The sequence below is a fragment of the Podarcis filfolensis genome (assembly GCF_964270895.1).
Source record: "Podarcis filfolensis genome assembly, chromosome: 15".
Classification (NCBI taxonomy): Eukaryota; Metazoa; Chordata; class Lepidosauria; order Squamata; family Lacertidae; genus Podarcis; species Podarcis filfolensis.
This window is the reverse complement of record NC_139618.1, coordinates 26064203-26089243: the sequence shown is the minus strand read 5'-3', so window position 1 is coordinate 26089243 and position 25041 is coordinate 26064203. Positions and strand designations below refer to the sequence as shown.

At 44.6% G+C, this 25041-nt stretch overlaps 1 protein-coding gene across 12 annotated transcripts in view; it reads right to left on the bottom strand.

The window, feature by feature from the left end:
- Positions 1-736: 736 nt before the first annotated feature.
- The window catches only part of NCAM1 (neural cell adhesion molecule 1), a 230002-nt gene continuing 205697 nt past the window's right edge, over positions 737-25041 (bottom strand). For 5 of the 12 annotated variants that reach the window (XM_083588383.1, XM_083588379.1, XM_083588385.1 and 2 more), the window contains 5 exons: positions 24531-24711; positions 8551-8758; positions 8180-8296; positions 6267-7037; positions 737-4733 (listed from right to left, as the gene is read on the bottom strand). In XM_083588383.1, coding sequence (XP_083444509.1) covers positions 4610-4733; positions 6267-7037; positions 8180-8296; positions 8551-8758; positions 24531-24711 — 1401 coding nt within the window. In that variant the 3' untranslated portion in view covers positions 737-4609. Of the gene's footprint in view, positions 4734-6266; positions 7038-8179; positions 8297-8550; positions 8759-20086; positions 20624-24530; positions 24712-25041 lie in introns of those variants that run through there. The other 7 variants (XM_083588387.1, XM_083588388.1, XM_083588390.1 and 4 more) reach the window with 2 other exon arrangements.

The following is a 25041-nucleotide window of genomic DNA, read 5'->3' as shown; positions in this document are numbered from 1 at the left end:
GGTCTGTGTCTGCTCGAAAAATAAAATAAACAGGTATAAAAATAAAATTAATGTGAAGACACCTTTAAAAATTCATACGAGAGAATGTTGCTTCTAAATTTAAAACAAAAGTCTTTCGCTGCCAAAGGAGGAACGAACAACATATTGGCAAGAGTGAATAGGCAGAGAGATACTGAACGCCATTCCCCTCACCAAGACATATAAGTCTGCTTCACCAAGAGCTCTGGGACAGGAAGGAGGGCTGCCGATGCAAAGTGGAAACTCTCCCTTGCCAAAGAGCTCTTAATGAAGCAGCCACGGCCTCCTGCCGCCATGGTAACCATGCTGAGAAATGCCTGCCTGGTGAGGGGAAAGAGGGCAAAAATGGCGGCCATCTTGGTCGGTTCGTGAGGGAATTTGTGAGGCTTTGCTCTTGCTCAGGAAGGCTCAGCTGACATCAAAGCCCTTTGAAAGCCACAGGAATCTTTCTAGGGATGTCGACTGGGCTTCAGCTCAGGCCTCAAGATGGCAGCCAGGCTTGAAAAATGTTCGCCCACAGCAAGGCTACCCTAGCCAAGCTTTGAAAGATTTACGTTCCCACAGGAGACTCACACACTTTGCCTGTGTGGGCCCCACTGGGAGAGGCTATTGGCAGATTATGGTAGCATAAGCCTCCCGTTAGCTACTCGTCGCTTAGTGAGAAATATAACATATGAGGTATGAGGCAAGAGTTGACAAAATGGTTGGCGACACAATGGCAGGCCCTCACAACAGCCAACCTTCAGAGACCAAGGAACGCCATTCTTGCTATCTTCCGAACAATAAATCCCTGCCCATTCATTTCCCTCTGGGGAGGAAAAAAAGTCCATGTGAGAACATTACCGGGGGGGGGGGGTATATTTACACCCTTTAACAAAATAAATTCCTCGAAGGGCTAGAGTTCCCCTCCCCACTTTATACCTTCATAAACAAGTCCCCCACCCAGGCACACAGCAGAGGCTCGGACGCCACAGGCGCTGGGTGCGCGCGCATCAATATAAAGGCAGCCTCCATTTCCACCCCCATGAGCTGAAGAGAAAAAACAAAAACAACAAGAAAGCAGCCCCCACCCTGCCCCCACATTTAGCAAAATGACAAAGACTCTTGGTTTTTCACAGTTGGGAATGATAACTGAGAGATGCCACATTGACGGACTGCGCACATGAGATTATTATATCAAAAGGCGTGGCTTCATTTTGCTTAGGCCGGACTGCAGTCTCCCCCCACTGCCACCTCCTCCCTCCCTTCCTTTGCCCCCCCATTGACCTTAGCGCAAAGGAATGCTATAGATCACATTCAATTTTGCAGGTTATATATATATATATTTAAAGCAACCTTTCCCAGCCTGGTGGCCTCCGAAAGGTTTGGGCTCTTTATTCCCATCAGCCCCAGACAAGGATGATGGGAGTTGTAGCCCAAAAATATCTGGAGGGAACTAGGTCGTGGAAATCTTGATTTCAAGGCTACTTTTCTTCAGTCCAGAACAGTTGTATTCTCTTCGTTTTATGTATCCTGAAATTGGGGTTTCATCATTTGGATTTTTTCTTGATCTCCCCGAACTATTCCCGCTACACCTTCCACACCCAAACAATGTGGAAGGTTTTCTTTCTTTCCGATTTTAAATTTTTTGATACTATGACAAAAAACACATTTCACACTAAGATATTCACGCACCCACAGTGCACAAGCTTGCAGATCTAATGAAATTCTTTTTTAAAAAATGGAAAAAAGATGGTTCTATACAAAGGGCTGGTCTCCTTCACCTCTACATCCTTTTTACCCACATCCCTGTTTGTACATTTATTTATTTTAAAAAGCAGCGAAGTCACAACTTTAAGCACAAGACCACTGCATGAACTCTGTAACTTCTGGGTGTGATCCTGAATAGAACAGGGGGGACCCAAGTTTCAGCAATAATGCTGAACACGAATATTCAGGCAAGAAAAGTTAAGAAGATCATTAAGTGCTTCAGAAATCAACTTAAATATCAGATCAAACCTCCCAGATCAGATTATTTGATGCATTTTCTCTCTCTCTCTTAAAAACAACAACAAAAACCCTTGGATATTTCTGAACAACTTTGTAGAATCAGCAACTGGAGGATGGGGGGGGGGTGCGGCCCTACTTTTCCAGCAGACCATTGGAGACTTTTGCCTGAAATGGATAATAGACTGCCTCCATCCATATATTTTGTTGCATGTGCAGAGACCAGGATCCTGATCATTTCATTATCTTTGAAAGCTCTTGAGGGTACACCCTCTGTTGCATTCAGCTGAACTGAATGGGATACCCTCCGCTTTTATGGAGTTTTTTGAGTGCGTCAGAGCCATATGAAGCTTTGGATCAGGGTGTGATTATGGAAACTGAATTCCTTTCAATGGGCTTTTTGAATCAGGATTGCACAGCAATGGTACTTAGTAGATTACCTCCACCTTGCCTCCTCTCCAAAATTATGCCAAACTCCCATAAGTGGTGAGCTTCACTACATTTTAAACATTGTGTAGGCTGAAAGGAAGCCATATCTGCAGCAATATATCTTAAATAAGGAGGGAGAGTGGGTAATTGTTAAAACTTACCTTCTGAGACCCGCCCTTAACTATACAACCTCCCCTTTGGCTTAACTAACCTTAGGGGGGGATTCCTGGAGAGGAAAGGGGAGATAATGCCTTAGAATAAGAAAAAGAAAAATAACTTACTTCCTGTATTCAGTTTTGACCCTGACTCCGCACCACCACTGAGCAAGTGCTTAAGTTCAAGCCAGTGACTTTTCTCTCAAAGGGGTAACGTGTTCAAAAGCAAACAGCTTTGCACATAATAGATCCTCCAATCCTGCACTACACATTTAAGCCTTTGGACACATGTGTAATGCAATGAAGCTTTGGACATTAAAGGTCTCATATTCCATGGACAGGAATTGGGGTGGACCCTGTCAAATTGGACTAAGCCAATCAAAGCAGAGGAGGAGCCATGAACCTATCAAATCTTCAGCCAATCAAAGCAAATGGGGAACCATTCTGACCTTGAGATTTGATCCTAGTGAGAGATTTGGAGCTGCCTGGAGCTGAACCATCGTGGCCCAGCAGCCTGGTCCTAAAAATACCCTGGAAATATGATTTCCATCAAAAGCAAATTCTAACCTATTCATTTGAGAGGAAGCATTTTTGAGACTCAGGTTTGCAGCACAAGATATTCATTCTTGAAGATGGAATGACTTACACTTCTTACACCCTAACCAGCTATACTTGGACCGTGCACCAACAAAACCACCTTTCCCAGTGTCCTAAATTGCAGATATTGTGCTGATGCTTTTCAGAACTTCACTCCTCTATTCACACACTTAAAGTTAAACTCATGCTCATCAGTAGGGTACCCTGAAGCAGGACACTGATTGGACTTTACGTGGCCCATTTGTATAAAACGGAGGAAAAGGGTAAGGGTTTGCTTATTTTTCTTACTCCAGTAAGAAATAAAAAAATGATAATAATTAAAAAAGAAAGAAAAGACAAAAGGGGAAACACCTACTGTAAACATCCATTATTTCAAAATGTCTCCCTTTGCAAAGCAAGCATGCTGATCAACCTACTATCTATATAGCCTGTTTTTACTTTCTCTCTCTCTCAGTCTCTCTCTCTCTCTCTCGCAATCTCTCTTTAAAAAAAGGCAGCTATTTTACATAGACATTTAAACACAACAAAAGTTTTAAAAAACGTTTTGTCGACTGTAAACACTGGAAGAAAATAAAGTTGGCAAAACCAAATTAAACAAAAAACAAAACAAGGAATACTGCACTTTGAAAGATAAACTCCAAAACTGCCCAAAGGCATTCTTCCTAAAATGAAACATATTGGAATTATCACCTGTACCAAAAGGGGGCGCAATCGGCCAAAAACGTCTTCCACGCAAGCCCCATTTAAATGAACATCCACGGGTACCCTGCACACTTCCCGTTTGTTCCAGAGGGCTCTGCGCAACAGACGCTGATGGGGGATTGCCCCTTTAGAAAGGAGAACAGAATTCAGTCAGGAAGGGCAAACACACTTTGCGTACAGGACGAATTCAAAGTGAACCAAATAAAAAATAAAATGGGGAGGAGATAACTTACTTCAAAGAGTTTACAGGTTTTTCTCAACTCGGCTGAAAAGTATAAAAATAAACGATCTGCGACTGGCCACCCCAGTCTGCTCAGCCTGGCAGAGCCAAGTCTGGCTTCCTAATTCTGTTCTGAATCTCCTAAACATGCTGCAGTTGGGTTTTTTGTTTTGTTAACTCTGCATGGATATTTCGCAAGGGCCCTGGTATCCTAGTGGGGTTATGGGCTTATCCTTGTAGAAGACGAAGAAGTAAAACATTTCATTTCTTAAAAGCAAGTGCACATAAAATAAAATTCTTCCTACAAACCTAAAAAAAAAAAAAAACCCCCACCACAATTCCCCCATTGTATGCATTTTTTTTGTCTGTTTTCTTTTTAAAAAAGGCAAAGACATTAGAGGGATGAGATGTGTGTTGTGTGTTTTAAATGCTCAGGTGAAGTTGTTTGTTCTGTCAATTTTTTAAATTTTTTTGTTTTGTTTTGTTTCGGCTCAGTTGCCCATCATGCTTTGCTCTCGTTTTCATTTGTTTGTGTGGCTTCATTGGGTACCGTCTTGACTTCTGCTGCGGGGGCTGTCTTGGCTTCTGTGGCTTGAATTGCAGACTTTTCATCTACGGGGGTTTTCCTGTTGGGAAAGTCACCAAATATTGTGGATTAAACGAAGGCTGGTAGCTGCCCTTTCAACAAAACTTGGTGCCTGAGAAAGGAGAAGCCCTCCATGCTAGAGTTTATGCTTCTCAAGACTGCGACAAAAAAGCAGGATGCAAGCGCTCCCCCCCCCCCCCAATTTCTTTGCCTCAGCCAGTTGACTGCAAAACACAACCACCTAGCAAGTCTTGGGATGAAGGAGAAACATCCCTTGGTTTGCATTTTTAAGCTAACTATATATACTAATATATGGATTGAAATGTCACAAATTGCTTCATTTGGAAGTTTTAAACTTCTTACCCCCTTTACTATTTGTGTGCTGACAAAAAGAATATTCTCAACCATTTATGAAATGTATAAATGTCCAACAATAGTAAAATACTATTAGCAACAGAATTAGAATGTTTTCAACACAATCCCCAACAGCAGAGATACCTTCAGAGACACATGGCAAGCCATTGGGTGACTCCTACTCATGGCCTGCGTTTTGTCCTAAAAATGGTATCTTGATAAAAATAAGGCTGCCATTTCAGTTTCTGAAATTTTGGGAACTGTGCTTCTCATGGTTAATTGAATATGTGATTTAAGGTTTCCTAAGGCCTCAAAATGAAACTGGAAGGGTTCTGAAGCCCAGTTCATCCCTACCCACCACTGGTCCTTTTTCACTCCTCCATGTGAAACGTGTTTTAACCCTCTGCTGCAACTAGAACCAAGTGAGGAATTCAGCCACATTGGCATGTTGTACAGGAACTTCTCCACCTTAAAACCGGGGCCCAAGCAATCCTCTCCATTATCGGTATTGTCCTCTAGCGTTGCCTGGTTCAATTATGCTGGCTACTTTGCTCCAGGGAAAAGGCGGAAGAAAGCTTAACACATACCCAGTTGACAGAGATGTGGGAACCCATGGCTCTCCAGATTTTGTTAGGGTACAGCTCCATTGGCTATACTAGGTGCACCTGATGGGAGTTAAAGAGTCCAGCAACATCTGGAGGGCCACAGGTTACCCACCCGTGACAGAATCTCCCACTTAGAGGAAAGTCATCTCTTCTAAATATCCAAATGTTAAGGCCTTCCAGCTGTAACCTTGCAAAAAAAGGACTACCCTCTCACACATCCCTTATTTGTAGATGCCATTTTGGCAGCAAAATTATTATCCCGTGACAAGTTGTAGCAAACAATTTGCTTCTTAGAAGCTAAAGGTGACTCCATCCTGGGTGCCTTCCAGCTGAATCCCCTAAGCTGGAATCCGATGGAGCTGTTGAGATAACTTAGGAGATGAGGAAGCTTATAACAACAGAATCTGGAGACTACTGCTTGATCACAGGCCCAAAGACACCCGGATTCTAAACTTTCTGTTATGGTTGGTTGGTTAAATAGACAGGTTAGCTTGCTTAGAGAAAGAGCCAGGTTAATTCGGAACACACACACAGAAGTGGAGCAAAAAGCACGGCACAGCACGGACAAGAGACACAGCACACGAACAAGCAGGGTTTAAAGCGGGGAGGCATACTCTGTCTTTGCAGGCGCTGCCGATGCAGAACTCTCCGGGCCGGAGGAAGCTGCTTGGCCTGCAGGTGCAGTGGCAGGAGCCGCCGTGCCCAAGGCGGCAAAAACATCCTTGGCAAGATCAATGTCTGGGGTCTTGAAGGTCCCTTCGTCCATTTTAAAGTCCTCGTTCTGAGTAGCATTTGTGGTGCCCCCCGTGGCAGCCTCGCCTTTCTGGTTCACGGCATTCTTGGCCGCCTCTGTCGGAGTCTTCACCGCGCTGGGCTGCGTGGCTTCCTTTTCTGGACTTTTGGCGCTGGAGGCCTCCTGCTTTGGCTCTGAAGAGGCTGGAGAGCTAGCGGGGTTTGGGGGCTGTGGGGCAGGGGATTTGCTGGCAGCAGCAGGGCCCTTGGGAGCCTCGGGCGCTTTTGTGGTGGAGCTAGGGCTCAGCACTGCCCCTTGGTTGGTCAGGACGCCGGACGACAAGTTGCCAGTGGCCGGGGCTGAAGTAGGAGTGTCGCTGAGGTCAACCAGGGGAGCCACTTTAGGCGTGGAGGTGGGTGGGGGCGAAGATGCCGAGGCCGCTTTCGAAGGCGTCCCCTGATTGGGAGCCACGGAATTGGAGTCGGGCATGGGCGTGGCTGGCAGAGTGATGCTGGAGGTGAGGGTGGTAGTTTCACTGGTGGGGCTATTCTGAGCGGTGGCAAAGGTTTCAGTGATAGTGTCTGAGTTAGTGGTGACTGTGGTGACAGACGGCATCATATCCTCAGTGGCTGCCGTGGTGTCGGCAGGGTGCCTGTGGGGATGAAAGGAAGTAAAAGGCGGGGGGAGGAGGGGAAAGAAAAGAGAGAAACAAGACAATGAAAGCCATGAAAGCAGCAGGCGGCTGGGTGAGTCAATGCAACTGCAGAAACAACATGCGGTTATTTAACAAAGACAGAGAAGGAAGAAGGAAGACATGGAGGCAAGAAGAGCACCAAGGCTTTGGACGTGAGGCTGACCATATGAGGGAGACCCTGAAGAATAAGGGGGCACATCCTTGGTATCAGAGGAGGCTGTTTGAAGAGAGTACCTGCCTTGACCCCAGGGCTTTTTTCCCCTAGAAAAAGAGGTGGTGGAACTTGCTGAGCAAGTATGGGGAGCACCCACCTTCTCTTCTTCACCCCAACTGCCACTTTTGGCGACACTGCTGCCGACCTCCATCTCCGGTGCACAGCCACAATCACTGCACCAACATAATCGCTGCAGCAAGCTGATAGTCACGACACACAGCCCCAGGTGCCATGCCACCTGCTGGCAAACAGTCCCAACCTAAAGAGGTGCCAGAATGTACCTAAGAGGTACTGGAACTCAGTTCCGGCGAGTTCCAGCTGAAAAAAGCCCTGCTTGACCCTTTCTGGCTCACAATGAGATTTGCAGCACATCCTCCAAAGATGCAAATCTGCCTGAACAAACTTTTTGACTCCTCCTTTGGGAATGGTCAGCAGCTGTACTTCATGCATTTCATTGCCATTTAATCCCAACTTTCACATTCCATTCCTCCACCACCACCACAGCCCAATATAAAACTGCCAACTGAGAATAATGCTTCAGATATTCAATGGAGTGGACTCTAGTCCACAAAAGCTTTGCCAGAATAAAGTTTTTAAGGTGCCATGAGAACTTTTCTTCTCTTTGGAAACATATTATTATTACTCCTATCCACCACTTCCTCAGGATTGCTCAGCCTTCCTTCCCCCTAGTTCTCACTCCATGTGAATGAGCTGTTCTCTCTCTCTCTCTCTCTCTCTCTCTCTCTCTCTCTCTCTCTCTCTCTCTCTCTCTCTCTCTCTCGTAAACACACAGAGTTGTCTTTCACACAATGGAGCCTAAAGAGGGGCTCTGCTCTCCTCTCCTCTTCAAGGACACACCCGGGGGGCTTCTACATTCACAACATACTCTGGCTCCGTTAGCGGCGTGGTTTCATTAGGTTCCGTGTGTTTCCCTCCGTCGTGGTTCGGGGTCCGTTCCTCCTCTGTCCGCACTTCCACAATGGGCTCTTTTGATTCATCTTTCCTGTAAGGGAGGAAAGGAAGCAGGGTTAGTTCAATCCCCAGCACCTCCCAGTTTAAAAAATATCAGCTAGCAGGACTGCGAAAGATCCCCTGCAGCTTTTACCGTCTTACTATGGGAGGGGTAGATGGGAGAAAGGATGGTCTTTCTCAACATGGGAAGTGCAGACAATTTTCCATTCCATTTCTTTCTTGGAGCAATGTGCAATGTAAATACAACTATATTTATGTATGTATAATGAAAACAAAATTACTCACGAGAAGGCAGCCTTGCCCTCTTCCATGTCCTTGCCTTTTGCCCCAGGACCGGATTTGCCACACAGGTTGACTGCGATGCACATCAGGAGGCCACACTTGTTCAAGAAGTAGCAGGTGACATCCACAGCCACCAGCAGGAGGACAAAGACCACAATGAGGATGCCCACAATGGCAGCAGTGCCCAGTCCAGCAGTAGGGCTTGTGCTAGCTTTAGAGGCCAAGAGAGAAAAGGGAGAAAACATAGAAGTTTGCAAGTCGGGATGAACATTTTTCTTTTAGCACAGACATGCTCCTATCTAATTTCCTGTTTGAGCAGGTGAAGCATCGCCGGTGTGAGGAATACTTCATCTCCTTCCAGAACACCCCTTTTCACCAACAGAGAACTGTTGTCACTAGAAAGCAAAACAGTTGCCCTCCTCACCTCTATCAATAAATCCAACGTGTGTTTGTGTGTGAGAAAGATGCTGTTTGTAGAATTATTATATATTTTTTTGCAACCCCACCCCCCACCAGTGTGCAGCACCAGTTGGCTCGCCAGAGCAGCTTCGTCACGCTGGCCACGTGACCCGGAAGTGTCTCCGGACAGCGCTGGCCCCCGGCCTCTTAAGTGAGATGGGCGCACAACCCTAGAGTCGGACACGACTGGCCCGTACGGGCAGGGGTACCTTTACCTTTATTTATTCAAAAGAAATGGCACTTCACTCAATTTTACTCTTTGGACATAGCCTAAAACATGCACCAGCAACGCAGATGCTAAGAATCCTGTAATACTCTTATCAAGTTGCATTCAGAACAATTAAGAGGCCACCTAGTGGCTATTAGCCAACGCAGTCTGAAACCCACCCTCCATTTTCAAATGCAATGTTGGAAGCTGGCAACTTACTCCTATCATGCATTTCACAAGTGGAGTGAATTATAGGAGTTAAGCTGGACTTTGGTTCTCAATATAAGGTTTTCTCTTGACTGGGTGTGGGGAACCTTTGGCCTTCCAAATGTTGCTGACCTACAAGTCCCATCAGCACCAGCGAGCATGACCAATGGACAAGGAACATGGGAGTTGTAGTTCAACATCATCTGGAAGACCACAGGTTCCTCACAGCTATTCTTGACATATAATGCAACCAAACACTTTCTAGAAATAACCTATCCTGGGCATATAGTTGTCAATCTGCAAAGTGGTGTCCTTAGTTAGCCCAGGCATCCTTTACCTTGTGTGTATACAAGAAGGATGCAAGAAGGGCCCTATAACAAAGAACAGGGTTGCAGAGCCTGTGGGGACCCTCCCAAAATTGTTGGACTCCAACTCCCATCAGCTCCGTTAGTATGCTCAAGTTCAGAAATGCTGGGAGCTGGAGTCCAACCATGTCTAGCAGGCCCTAAGTTTATCATCCCTTGCTAAGAACAATTTTACATGTTCCAAGATTGCAGATAATACTGCTCAAGAGAACTTAGCTGACTGTTGGAAACATTTTTATTTCAACTAGCTGCCTTTTGACCAGTGGCATAGCTAGTTGCTTGGGTGCCTGGTGCAGTATGCATCTCATAGCTGAGGGGGGGGGGGGTGAGCCGTCCATGGGGGCGGGGCACACTGCATGGAGCCTCTCCACAGCCTCCCCCTCAGCTGTAGGGCAGCTGAGGGAGAGGCGGTGGGCAGATGCAAGCTCCACGCTACTGTTTCAGGCAGCGCAGAACCTGCAGGCGCTCAAGCCACCATGTCACTCCCAGGAGAGACACATGGCTTGGGCATGCTGCAGGCCCCTTGGTAAGTGCCGGCCCCTGTGGTGTGGCACCCAGTGCCAGCCACGTTTTGTTGCGTTTGTTAACTGAGCAAAAAAGGAAACCACCTACGTATTGGTAATAGTTTTAATGCCAGACGGCTTTTCTCTTAACTTTGATATGTTGCAACAGGGCAGGAATTGACCAGAAGGAAAAAAAAATTAAAAAAGGCTAAACTAGAGGTTGACCTGGTCAAATTTCTCAGCAGGTAAATCCAGTTAACCCCTCAGAAAGTGGGATTTCCTCTTGCCAAAGATGGAATTACCTACAATGCAATCAAGCCCCTCCTTGAGAAAATAAGAATACCTTCATTTTCCAGAAACACCCTAATCCTGGGAAACCAGGCCTAAGCATGCAAAAGCACCATGCACAAGGCATAATTTTAGTAGTCTTAACCCCAAAACTTGTAACTGACCAGGGAGGGGTAAGCTTATAAGAGTCGTGTGTAGTACACAAACACCATGAGCCCCCAGACAAACATGTAACAGAAGTGTTGAACAAACTGGCACAGAACTAGCCCTCTGAATTATTTAATTAAGCTATCAGTTAAATATGCATCTGAATAGTAACTAATGCTAACATATGCAATCTATACTAACATAATGATCCAAGTGGAGGATTGTAGTCAACTAAGTTCTGCTCAGGGTAGACACACTGAAATTAATGAACCTAAGTTAGTCGTGTCCATTAACCTCAATGGGTCTGAATCTGTTCATGCAGATTGGCTCCTAATCTGCAAAGGAAACTATACAGTCGTACCTTGGAAGTCGAACAGAATCCGTTCCAGAATTCCATTTGAATTCCAAAATGTTCAGAAACCAAAGTTCGGCTTCTGATTGGCTGCAGGAAGCTCCTGCAGCCAATTGGAAACTGCAGAAGCCCCATCAGACGTTCAGCTTCCAAAAATAGTTCACAAACTGGAACAGTCACTTCTGGGTTTGTGGCGTTCGGGAGTCAAAATGTTCAAGAACTAAGCTGTTCGAAAACCAAGGTACGATTGTATTTGGAATCTCTTTTTGTTTCTTTGCTCCATGCTGTCTCCAGAATGGAGACAGTTGACAGGCAAGTGACCATTTTGCTAGATGTGCAGCAAGTCACCTTAGCAGTCTGCCCCTTGGTGAGGCACATCACATGTCTCTCCAAAATCGTACACTACCAAATGCTGGGATCTATCAAGGAAGGGAGGTGATTGGGAGAGAAGCCATCATTCCTTGCTTGTGGCACTCAGGGGACCATTACTGGGGAACATGGTATCAAGCTAAGATAGACTGCTGGTCTAACCCACCATAGCAATACAATAATAATAAATAAATAAATAAATAAATAAATAAATAAATAAATAAATAAAAGTTGTATTTATATCCCGCCCTCCCCAGCCGAAGCCAGGCTCAACAATAAAATAATACAACAAAAATAATTTCATTATAAAATTAATTCAAATCAAATTAATGGCAACCATTGGGCTAGAGTTCTGTGAAGATTGCCAAAGGAGGGAGTCAAGCTGCGCCCTGGCCAAAGGCCTGGTGGAACAGCTCTGTCTTGCAGGCCCTGCGGAAAGATGTCAAGTCCCGCAGGGCCCTAGTCTCTTGTGACAGAGCGTTCCACCAGATCGGGGCCACAGCCGAAAAAGCCCTGCTCTGGTTGAGGCCAGCCTAACCTCCCTGTGGCCCAGGACCTCCAAGATGTTTTTGTTTGAAGACCGTAAGGTCCTCCATGGGGCATACCAGGAGAGGCGGTCCCATAGGTACAAGGGTCCTAGGCCGTATAGGGCTTTAAAGGTTAAAACCAGCACCTTACCAGCACATACATTTTTATGACCCAAGACTGGAATGAAGGCCTAGGGAATGGTGAAGTGCAAACTCTATCCCTTTGTCCAGGGCTCAACATATCACCTTGGAAAGCTCTGATGGAGTCAAAGTTTTCACAGGTGATAACATCTTTCACTGCGCACCAGCCAACCAGGACAGAGTCTCTTTGCGGTAAGATTGCTCTTGCTTTTATTGGCCTTTGTCAGCCCTTATTAAAGTGTCTTGCAGTTATTATCATGTTTTACAGATGAGGTTCAAGAGGAGACAACCAAAGTCCTACAAATCTATCCACTATCCTAACCCCATGGTTCTGTTCTTTTTCCTGTTTTTATTCTGAAATGCATCTCACAGCTTGGAGATTCTAAAATTAATTTTGGGCCTGAAACATGTGCAGTTTGCAGCAATATCCTACTCATCTCTCTCTCTCTTTCTCTCTCTGGCCTTCTATGTTATCAAGGTATGCACATGCACTGATGGAGCAGTGCAAAAAAGCCAAATTGGATGTGATTGTCTGACTGCATCTCAGTTCTCTCTCACAGTAAGAATTTTGCTAGAATCATATGCACAAACACACCGTGCTTTTTTTAAAAAAAACCCAGTGCATATGTACATTGTACAGAGCTCTGATCACCCCACCCCACCTCAGCCCAAGCCTCTGCTGCCCTGTCAATATGAAGTTCCATTAAGAAGTCCCATATTAACCACAATCTCTCCCCAGCAAAGTCAAAGCACCGTGCTTCTCTTTTTTGCTTTGGCTGGTGAAGTCTGACGTTTGCATCAGAAGTCCATTAAGCGCTTTGCAGAATGCCTGCGCCAGCCAGATCAGCTCTCTGCCAAGATACATAATTAAACAAATTCATCACCCTTGGTTCTTGCAAGGAGAGGGAGGGGGCGCCATACGCATTCCCTCTTGTAATGTATTCTAAATTCATGCATGGATTATTCAGCTGTTAACAGTCTTCTCTCTCTTGCCAGCTATTGGAAGAGAAACTTTAGCAGAGACGTCAAATCTTTCCTTCTCCTCGTCTCAAATTCCCATCTGGGAAATCCAAAAGAAGCAATTCTGAATGCTTGTGGTACACATTCACTCTTATATGGCACTTTAATTCTGGCCTAGGGACGGGGACAGAAGAGGCATTTAGTGAATGCCAGAGGGGTCCCTGCCTTGGGGGAAGATCTCTGAAACAAGTAACATCCTGCTAGCTGGAACCGTGAAGACTACATTTAGGAAAGGCTATTAACCATGAATGCTAAACTAAACCTCAATGTCCAGTAGTATATATACCTTTTGCATACCCAATTCTTCTTGTATTCTTCAGTCATCCAACGAAGCTGAACATTGGGAGATTGAAAGCAGACAAAAGGAAGTATTTTCACACCACAAACTATGGGATTTGCACCCACAAGCTGTAGTGATGGCCTCCAACTTGGGCGAATTTAAAAGAGGTTTAGACAGACTCGTGGAGGATAACGCTATCAATAGCTACCAGCCACAATGGCCATGTTCTGCCTCCACTGTTGGGGATGTTATGCCGCTGAATAATGCTAGGCCCTGGGAAACATGATCAAGATTGCAGACTTCACATAGTGGGGCATCTGGATGGCCACTGGGAGAAAAGGATACTGGAGTATATGGGGCTTTGGCTTCTTCCAGCACCCAGGCTGTACTTATGGTGGTGGGGGTGAAACAGCAGGGATTGACTAAGCACTATCATACTGTTGGTCAGGCTCTATCCTGCCAACACAATCCCAGTCTGTGAGCCAGATCCAGCAAATAGTTATTCTGTGCTGTGACTAACTGGTGCGGGGCATTAATTCAGAGCTTCAGAGAATGTTTGACCTATTGTCATTCTGTATTTTGGTAGGGTCTCTCTCCCTGTCCCACTTTGTGCCTCATGTTCCTTTCCGGCTCCCTTGGGTGTTAGGTGGTTGAGGAACCACAGAAGCACATCTGGAGTTGGATATGAAGGTGAAAGCTGGACAGGGGCATCACTGGTTCAGCATCCACCTTTGAGATGAGACAATTGTGCAGCTCTCTCCACCTCAAATATGTAGGGCGTTTTAACCAGCAGCTGGAGCAAATAAAGAAATCTACAACAGGGTGGAAGGAACAAGCAGGGGAGAAGAGGACAGGAGGCAGTATCAGTAGGCTGCTAGCATGTGTCTTGGATTAGAGTGGACCCCACCACGCTAGATTTAGATTGGCTTCTAACCAATTGGAGGGCTAGGAGCCAATTGGGACCTCGATATCCCCCAAAGAAATAGGGGAATATGTACAATTTCTTAAACCTTCTTAGTTGGGTGAGATTTCTGAATACAGGCCCTGTTCCTACAAGGGTGTAGTAAACACTGGACAAATTATGGGCCACACAAAACCATGTTCAAGGCAAAATGTTGAATGTACTCTCCTGTGCAAGATTATAGAGACTGTCAATGTTAAGTGTCTTTCTCCTCTGTAGTGCAAAAGACTGAAATACTGATCTGCCAACAGCAGAAGCTCTGCCAGGAGACCACCAAGGGTTCCAGCAGAAAGTGTCTGACAGGGCTGGGAAAGACCCGTTTTCTGAAACCATAGAGAGCCATGCTCAGTCAATGTAGACAACACAGAGCTAGATGGGCCAATCTTCTTACTCAGCATAAGGCAGCTATCTAAATGTTTCCAGAATGATCTGCACCTCAACCTGAAGTGGTTTCTTTCAAATCACAACCATTGCAAGCAGTTCTGCAAGTACCCAGTCCTTTAACAGGTTACTGGGATATCATTTCCAAGGATAGCCACTTCCTTATGATTCCTTTGCAAGTAACTTTGAGTGCTGTAACACAATGCCACACAACTTCCAAATGTCCAAACTGTTACTTTTTAAGATCAGCAAAACAACCGCAACGAAATGCAGAAGGTTGAAATTTGAGATTGGATTATGTATGCAAAGTTTGAAACGAACACATTTCACCATCGAATGGCCAATATCAGGAGTGTATAGATGCACATAATGAGCAGTGAACCCACCACAGAAGCACACTAGTTGCATTTTGCACATATATACTATCTTCACTTCAGCTCAAGGGAAATTGTGTTTGTCCCTTTAGGAGGAGGAGCCAGCTCTAGACAGCACTAACTGGTGTGCTTGTGAGATGCCACAAGGTCACTGCCCACTCCTCATATTGCAGGGGCATCTTCTCATCTTTTTAAGCAATTGATTTTAAAATCACATGATGGGCCACAGTGAAACCTCCAGGTTTGGTCTCTGACATCTCCAGGGGTGGACTGGAAAGTCCTGAACCCAAAAGATCTGCTGCCAAGAGTAACACTGAGCTGGACAGACCAATGATGTGACTTGACATAAGGCAGAATCCAGATAAATGACTGCTGCGTTAAAAAATAGTCAGAAAGCTTGCCTGAATCATGGTGATAGAGGGACAAATTACATATACATAATTAGCCTTTGAATCATCATTAAGTATGTCTGTCATTGCAAAGTCAGGAGAAGCTGGGCTTGCTCCATGAGCAATGGGTGGGGGCAAAAACAGATGGCCCATCTCCTTTTTAAATATGCCTGTATATGCCATGCAGTAATTCTACAGAAGTGGGGAACCTCTCGCCCGGGTGCCAAATGCAGCCCTCCAAACACCTCTATAACCAGCCTTCAAGACTCTGTTTAGGCTGTGCCTCCTCCACAGGCCCTGCCCTGCACCCTCTTTGACTGCTTATGCCTGGCAGAACTGTGCTCTTGAAATGTTAAAATACCTGTTGTTTGCCTGGATGGCAGATGGAGAAGTGTGTAGGGTGTTTGTGGGTGTGTAGAAACCATTGACTTCTGCATGGCTGGAATGTATTCTACTGGACAAAGAGCCACATCCATTGCTCTAACCCACCCCCCACTGGCATGTGGGTCTAATAGATCACAGGGCACAATCCAGCACAAATATTTCTGGCGGGGCCCAACTGCCATTCATTTTCCTGTTCAGTGTAGCTGTGGCCAATCATGTCGCCGGACTGTTGGGAGGTGAGAAGATTTACTTATCGTCGAATTGTAGAGTTGAAAGGGACTCTGTGGGTCATCTAGTTCAACTTCCTGCAATGCAGGAATCTCAACTTAAGCATTCGTGACAGATGGCCATCCAACCTCTGCTTAAAAATCTCCAGTTAAGGAGAGTTCCCCACGTATCAAGGGAGTCCGTTCCACTGTTGAACAGCTCTTGAAAAGGTCTATGTGATACTTTTTTAAAGGCCCATTCTGCCCATGCCTGAATCTGCAAAAGGAAGGCTGAAGTATTTATCCAACACTTCTCTTTGACTTCATATCCATCAATATGAAATGAGACACAGAAATCTCACTACTTCCCTTATGTGGCAAGTGGTCTATGGTCCGCCCTCCAAAGATTGATGTGTGGCAAATCTGTGGGTACAGGAGGGTTCCCCACCTCCACAAGCCTTTTTGGACCCATCAGTCATAGTGAGCTGAAGGCAATTCAACCACAGCTGTAATGTGGAGCCGAGGCTGTAGGAATGGGGAAATATTCCAATTTAGCTTTCTCCCAGTTTCTCATTTTCCCAGCATTCTCAATTTACCAAATGTCCACATCAATTTGGATTTTTCTCCTACAGGACCGTCACATGAAAATTCAGATGCATTTTTTGTGAGCATTTCTAACATAAGCATTTTTGTACACAATTTCCCCTAATGTACAGATTTTTGCAAGTAATTTCCCCTAACAGGATGTAGCTTTGTATGTTATTTTCATTAATATTTCCATGTTTGTGCACACCTTTTGGTTAGAAAACTGCATCGCAACATTTGGAGAAGTGTATTTGTGTTTCAGTTCATTCATTGGACTGAGAAGTATGGACTAGGTATTTGCCTTAAAATGCAAAATGAATGAACAATGTATCCCACGTCCCTAAGAGTGTGTCAAAACTGGGTGAGACAGGTAATCGCTGTGAGTTCACAATCCCTGGAGTGCCATGGTGGTGATGCAGAGGGAGGTAATGTTGTTGTGACAACACTACGGCTTCCGCAGCACCCAAGATAGAATAATATGCTGTCGTACCACACCTGTCCTCAAAAAGATTGTGTGCAGGGGGCGGGGAGGTGTAGTGTGTGTAAAATAGCAAGGACACTGCAGGTCACATGCACTTTGTAGCTGCGCATCTGTGCATGCAGAAATTCAGAAAGTGATAACGAACCTTTCCTCTTGGGCGTCTCATCCCCTCACTTCTCAAAAAAACATAGGTACGAGAAGAGAAGTCACGCAAATTGTTGCAGTGAAGACAACAACATACAGTAGTAACTTGGGTTAAGTACTTAATTCGTCCTGGAGGTCTGTTCTTAACCTGAAACTGTTCTTAACCTGAAGAACCACTTTAGCTAATGGGGCCTCCTGCTGCCACCGGGCCGCTGGAGCCCCATTTCTGTTCTTATCCTGAAGCAAAGTTCTTAACCTGAAACACTATTTCTGGGTTAGCAGAGTGTGTAACCTGAAGCGTATGTAACCTGAATCATATGTAACCCGAGGTACCACTGTAGTTTGTTTTCTTGGGGATGGAAGTAGAGTGCAGAAAAAGAAACCCCTTTGCAAAAAAACCTTCCTGAATAAATCCAGCAGCTCTTTTTCATCCATTTGCCTTGAGGGGCTTGAAATGTCCACTAAAATGCTGACAGGCACACATGTATGCAGAGAACAAAATAAAATGTGTAAACATTTAAAACATTTCCTATGCTTAAGAATCATTGCTGTTAAGAGTGGATACATATGTTGACAGCTCTGAGTATATGGAGTGGAGCAGCCTGCCAAGCCCCACTATGGAAAAGTGGCTTCTATTAGGACTCAGGGTTGTTCACACATGCAACCTTTGCTCAGAAATGCAAGTCAGGGTACTGTGCTGTCAGGAAAGCTCATCAGCTCAATGCAGTGCCAGGGATGTCCTGGCATACTTTGCCAGGGGTCATTCAGAAGGGATCAGCCTAGAACCTGTATTGAGCAACGTTGACTGAGATGACTTCACAACATTCTACTGTGCTGGCAACTTGAAAGTTCTCCTCTTCATTAGCAAGCTGAGACTGTATTGCCTGTGAATCCAGAATCAACACTCCACTATCTGTAACTGTGATTTATTCAGACTTGTGAGGGAGTGCTTTTCACAAAATGTTTAAGGAAAAGCTAATTCCCAATGCTGATTTTCATTGCACAAATTCAACTGCAAACTCCATCTCAACTGACTCGCTATGGATTCTGAATCTCTGAATTTTCCACTCTATAATTTTGCTCAAAATATGACACAGACCTCACTCTATCAGTACCCCAACTCTTAGCTGGGCACTGAACATTCATAGTTCGTCTTTGCACTTGAACTTTTCAAGCAGCATTTTGCAATCACCAAGCACAGCAGGTGCAAATAAAATGTGTGTTTCATGTACAGCTTTGCAAAGTCATGGGTATCGGAACAATCTTGTGTATCATCTAAATTTAACCCTCGCTCTCAGACAGAATTATCTCATACCAAAAGCATTCCTGAATAGGAATGGTAAGAAATTCCACCTTTATCAGAATTTGAGCTGGATTATTGGGTCCTCATTGGAACGGACCAATTTCTAGATCAAATCTGGAGGGAAGAGATGCCCCCAGGCTGCAGTAGGCCTCTCTCCACATCTTGAACAATCCCCAAGGCTGTGCTAAATTATTTCCAATTCCAATCCAGACCTTTTGGCAAACTTCTAAAACAAACCAAAGTGGAACGACAGGGTTTTTCTCTCTCTTTTCCCCAAAGGTGAGCCTTCCTAACCTTCTGTTAATTAATTCCACTTTCTAGGGGTGATGGAATTTCCATGTAATGCTGTGTGGAAAAAATCTTGTGGGCATGCATCCATTTTGTTTTGTACTGACATATGAGAGAAGCTTCTAAAAGGTTATAATAAAGCACAAATAGCAATGAGCTGAACTCTAAATGGGAGATGTGCTAGATATGCTATATTATCTCCTATTAGCTAGCACTCATATGATGAAGAATGTGGTGACAAAGGAAAAATAGTATCAGTTTGGCAGGTTATGTATTCCCAGCTAACCTTTGACTGTTGAAAGGGCAGAGAGCAGCTTCTTATGAACTTCTCAGCGCAGCAATGGAAACCTAGACCAAAATGGTCATACAAACTTGCACTGTAGAAAGTTGAACCAGCTGGAACTCAAATGGCTTTGTCTGCCTGCCATTTGATGCTAAGGGACCCAACCCATGGTGAGCATGTTGGCAAGCACTGGGGGTGGGCATGAGCTAACCGTTTGAAATAGCCACCACACAGCCAGATATTCATTAAAAAAAAAGAATGGAAACATGTAAAACTCCTAACAGTTCTGAACAAATGGCTGTGGCATCACAATGATCATCCTAAGGTCCTAATACAGAGATGTATTCCTTCTGTACTGAATGGCACCCAGGGCAAACTGGTTGTCTGAATACCTTACCTGAGGCTGTCATTCTGTATGGCACCATGAACTTTCTGAAATCATGTGTGTGTGAATAAATGTGGTAGAGCCTTGATAGTAGCAGAGTGGCCTGTGCCACTTCAGATTGCAAGATAGAGAAGCCATGTTTTGAATGCCCCCTCCTCATTTTTTAAAAAAACTGTTCTGCAAGTTAAAAACAAGCTCAGAACTCTTATCAACTCACATGGCTGCATAGGTAGATTTGTTACTGCCACTGCAATATACTCAGAATGCTATGGACAGAGTTTGCAGGGCTCAGCCAAAATGCTCCACGAACCCACAGGCAACAGCTTACTGAACCAACTAGATTTTCTCAGGTTTTCTAATGAATGTAAGCCGCAATGTACCATCCTGAGTTGGACATGTTCAGGCAAAACTAGTTCCTAGGAGCCCTTTTAACACATGACAAAAGCCTCATGGATAATCTACCCCAAGTAACTCCAGTCACATCAAGATGAGAAGTGTGCAACCATAAATTTTGGATGTTGCTTCTCATTATTTTATTCTTATTCTTCTTAGTTTGTTAAAAAAGATTCTGTTGAACTATTGGCAAGGATGAACAAACAGTGATGTGTGAAAATGGCAACAAAGACCAGTGTCAGAAACACTCTTCATTCTTTCCCCCCTTGTAATTTGAAAAGTTGTTTTTACATCCAGTGGTTGAAAACGGGAGAGGGAGGGAATCATGGTATAGGATGCACACACAAAACAGTAAAAATGCCCAATTTGAACCTTTTATCTCCCTCCCTCATTACAAAATAGCACATCTCTCCCCAAAAATAATGGATCTCTTGTGTTCTGCATTTTATTTCCCGACCCTCAGAAGCAATCCTTGGAAATAAGGAATTTAATCTTGCTTTCAGGCCTCAGCGAGAAAACCAGGGTCTTCAAAAGCAAATATCTGTTTGATGCTGTTGTTGTTTGCAAAAGTTTCTAACAGAGCAGAAGCAGAGCTGCTGCAGAGATGAGCCACAAGACAAAGGGGGACGAGGCCGCTGGACATCCCAGGGTTGCTGCAGCCGCCACAAATGATTCCCAAGATGGGGTCAGAAAATGGTTGGGCGTTGTTGTTTTTTTAAATCATCATCATCATCATCATCATCATCATTATTAAAACAAAAGATTGGGTGTATGTGAAGTGGATGTTTCCATTGGGGTCCAAAGTGACATGTATGATGACAGACACAGGAAAGGAACAAGGGCGGGGAAGGGATACAGGGGGAAAAGAAAGAGAGAAAGAGAGAAAAATAGGTAAAAGAAAAAAAAAACATCATAAATATAGAAAAAACAATAAGAATTTAAAAGGCTTATTTAACTTAGTATAATTTTAAAAAAAATGTCCAAAAGGTTAGAAAAACAGAGCAGCAGCGGCAGCAGCAATGGTAATGGTAAAGGTTTATATGGAAGCTGGCAGCGAGAAGAGGAATTTGGAGAGGATGGAGGGTTAGCGAGCAAATGAGACGGAAATCAACACTGTGACAGAGGATGCTTGGAGGACAAGGGAATGAGCTGGCAGTATTTGGCAAAGGAACACTTTCCAATGGGGATTTTCAATGCAAGAATAAACAAGCCCACTTCTACCTAATGCTCAGCCTGCCCAAGAAACTCACCTCAACTTTGGGAATTGCCTCTGCCTTTCTAATCGTCCTTGGGTAGAACTCCATAAGCAGCTGCCCCAGGGAATCCTTGCTGGCAATAAAAACACCCACAACATCCAGAAATACTGGGGAAGAGATTGCAGCTTGTCTCCTAATAACCACTTGGGTCTCCCAAGAGAGGCACGTCTCAGACCTTACCTGGACTACAAACTTCTAACAAGTCAGCTGCTCCCATTTAAGAATACAGAATGTGGCCGACAGTACGTGCTGTTGGCACAGAGATTGGGACTTAGAGGTTACCAAGCTGGAGGATGGGCACCACTGAACAAGGATGGAGCTGAATCAAAGCAGCCTTTGGTGCCCTCCAGGAGCTTTAGGGTATAACTCCCATTAGTCCCAGCCAGAATTGCCATGCTTTCCCCCACCCCTCACCTCACTGCCAGCCCCGGACTTCCTTTCCCTTGTGCCAATTGTGGCAGCATAATGTTGACTACAAATCCTCTGGGCAGAGAATGGTCTTGCCACATTCTGTATAGCACCTTCTACACCACACCAGAGCTAAATAAACCACACAACGGCAGCAGTGCCTCACACTCCATTAAAGGGAAGAAGAGGCCAACCTTCTCTGGTCCCTCCCAGCTGATAATTTCTTGTGCACCTCTGCTAACCCTAGGGGCTACCAACTGCTTTTCACCCCTGTTTTGCAAACTGTCACACTTTCCATTTGAACTTAAAACAGGTTATAAAATGGAGCTGAAATGGATTTTTTATTTTTTGCAAAATTTTGAAAGAATTTTCCAGCCAGAAAGCCAAATGCTTAAATTTCAGACTTGAACTTTGAAATTTGGCTGCCAGTTCTGCGACTCAGTTTTATGGCGTTAATGCCAAATCTCAACCAGCCAATTCAATTCCGTTTTAAATACCTTTTTTCTTTTTCTTTTAGTAATCTGGATCCAACAATAATTTGGAATGTTTGGGGGCCGGGGTGGGGAAGGGGAAGTCAAACCAGGAAGATATAAATTCAAATTCTTGGAAACAAATTTGAATTGGAAAACGCGCTTGAGAACCAAACACCACCACTGCCCTACCCCAGAATTTGTTACAGCTCTGGCCATGAAATTTGTCCTTCAAAGAGTTGATGGTGTGAAACATTAGTTAGAGATGCTGGTGTGGCAAACGAGAACATCAGTCTGTTTAGTATGTTACTGAGTGTCTCTGCTTAGTTAGGCGTAATCTTTAGGTGGCAAATGACATTGTGTCCACCTCAACCCTTCCGAAAGTAAGAGGAGAAAAGGCAAAATGCAAAGATTACCACAAAGCCCAAGTAAAGCCTTCTTCTCCAAGGTGTCTCCATCACCCTTACCCAAAAATGGAGCTATATGCATGGAGGCACAGTGCTTGCCATGAACAGGGAGTTAAGTCTTTAGCCTTCTCTCTAGTTTGTTGCTCATCAAGTTGATGAGTAAAATACACCACAAAAATGGGGGAAACATCACTGATAGGCAAAAAAGAGTAAATATAGATGTATTCCAGGCACAATGGGATTTATTTGTGGGCGGGGAATCCTCCTTGGGGACATGATTCTAGCAGCAGTTGTTAAATTCAAGGGATACTGCAGTGATTCTAGTATCCCTTGCACTTGCCTGCTGCAGACATGTGCCCCTCCAGAAGGATTCTGTGCCCCCAAAAATGTCAGGCCTAGTATAAATCTATTTCTAGCTCCTAAAATGTTTTCCTCTTTTGCCCGTTACCTTCATGAGCCAACACAAAATGGATTAAGCAAACGAAGCCAACTATAAACATGGTCTTAATTTGCGTCATGAGGTTCAGTTCTTCTTGGCACAATGTGTGATTAAGCTGCCTTGGCAAGAAATGTTGAATTTTAATTTTTTTCTTATTACCAAGTATAGAAAGCTTAGGCTAAGAGGTGTGTGGCAAGTGAATGAGTGATTTTCCTCCTTCTGCTCTGAGTCCACGGCTCACTACATTACTTTCCAAATAACAGCAGCATGTTGCAACGTGATTTCATAGCCCAACATTCAGGCAGCTGCTCTGCCCGTGGACTCGGTGTTCTGCATTTGCTGTGCAATCAATATCTCAATGTGCCAAAACAGTTATTTTTGAGACGCTATTTGTTCAAGGTCTAAAATAGCAAGAGTTCTGTAGAGGTGAACAATTTCATGGTCACAATGGTACTTAATATCAAGTGTCACCAGAGTTTTTGCTAATCCCTAAGCTTGGTTTTGCCTGTGGTTGACATTTTAAGAAGGGGTGGTTAACCTGTGACTCTAGAAATGTTAAGATTCCATCAGCCCTAGCTAGTGTGGCCAATAGGAAAGGATGGGAGTTATAATTCAGTAACATCTGGGGGGGGGGGCACAGGTTAACCACTCCTGCCAAGGCCTTCTTCAGCTGCTCCAAAGCTGCTAACTTTTCCTCCAGGCATTACTGCCTTGATATATGGTACTCATTAGAAAAATTGAGTTACGCTTTTGATTTTTAATAATACCATAAAGTGCCTTATTTACTTCTGTGGTTTCTCATTTGTGTAAATACACCTCTGTGTGGTAAAAATCAAGCTAGAACGCTTTCTTTGAATATTAAGGTAGCATCTCCTTTGGCTATATCTTGGGGAATAGCCGATATGAAAGAAAGCAAAAAATCGCACGTGAAAACTAAGAAGGAGAAAAGCTCACACTTCTTGAGCATCACATCTACTTAAGCCTCAATGCCAGAGATGCTCCTGTAGTATGAAGGGGTGAAAAATCCACAGGTACATTTGAACGGCAGTCCCTGCTGATGTTGGTCCTCCCCATGTTGCTGCAACTCCAGCTTCCATCAGACTTAGCCAGCAGGGCCAGTGGGCATGGATCATGGGTGTTGTAGCCCAGCAACATCTGAAGGTTTACAAGTCCCCCAGGCCTGCTTCACAGCACTGGCCATTGGAGGAAAGGAGAAGTACATCGCCAGAAACAATGGCACGGGACCTGGATTTTGCCCTTTGCCTTGATGATGGGTTTGAAGATTCTCACCTGAGTGCCATGAGTTACAAAGAACAACCACTTCATGGACTTGGTGGACAGGGGAAATGGTTAAACCAGTTGGACTGTACTATGGATCGACCTATCGTGTTTGGTATGTCCAAGGCTGAGTAATAAAGCTTTAGATGGGTAACCGGTTATGAGAATGGCTGTAAGCAAGCAAGTTGCTGAGGATTTTGGTGTTTTTTGGTTTTTAAAAAACTCAAGCACATTAAAGGATGTGGCGCTGTTGCATTAATTCCAAGCAGAAAACAATGGCGGGAAGCTGGTTGCTGCCATACCTGGGATGATGGTTGGCTGCGCTGAAGTCCTGAAGGCATAATGCGCAGGCTTGGATTTCCCTTGCTGGTTCTCCGCAATCACATAGACCTCGTATTCAGCATTCCAGTCCAGAGCCTTGAGTATGACATGGTCACTGCTTGAAGGAAGACGCATCTCAGGTTTCCATTCAGCGGAATGCTTCTGCGGAAATGCAGCGTGGGTTGCGGGAATGGATAGAAAAGGCAGGGAGGGCAATTTAGCAGTGAGCTGCTGTTTAGACAAGGCTATGATTTCTGAACACGCAAGAACATCTAGATCCAGACAAATGGTTTCTCTCCTCCTCTCCTCTCTGCCCTAAAGTAATGCCTTTGGCACAAAAGTGGTAGGAATTAAAGGAGCCTAGGAAGATGCCTTATAGCTTCTGACTGGCCGAAAAACGATTCTGTCTTTTTTAGCGGGGAGAGGGTCTTTTTACCACTTTCCATCAAATAACGAGAAAAGAAAATATGTCTAAAAGTCACAAAAGGGGAA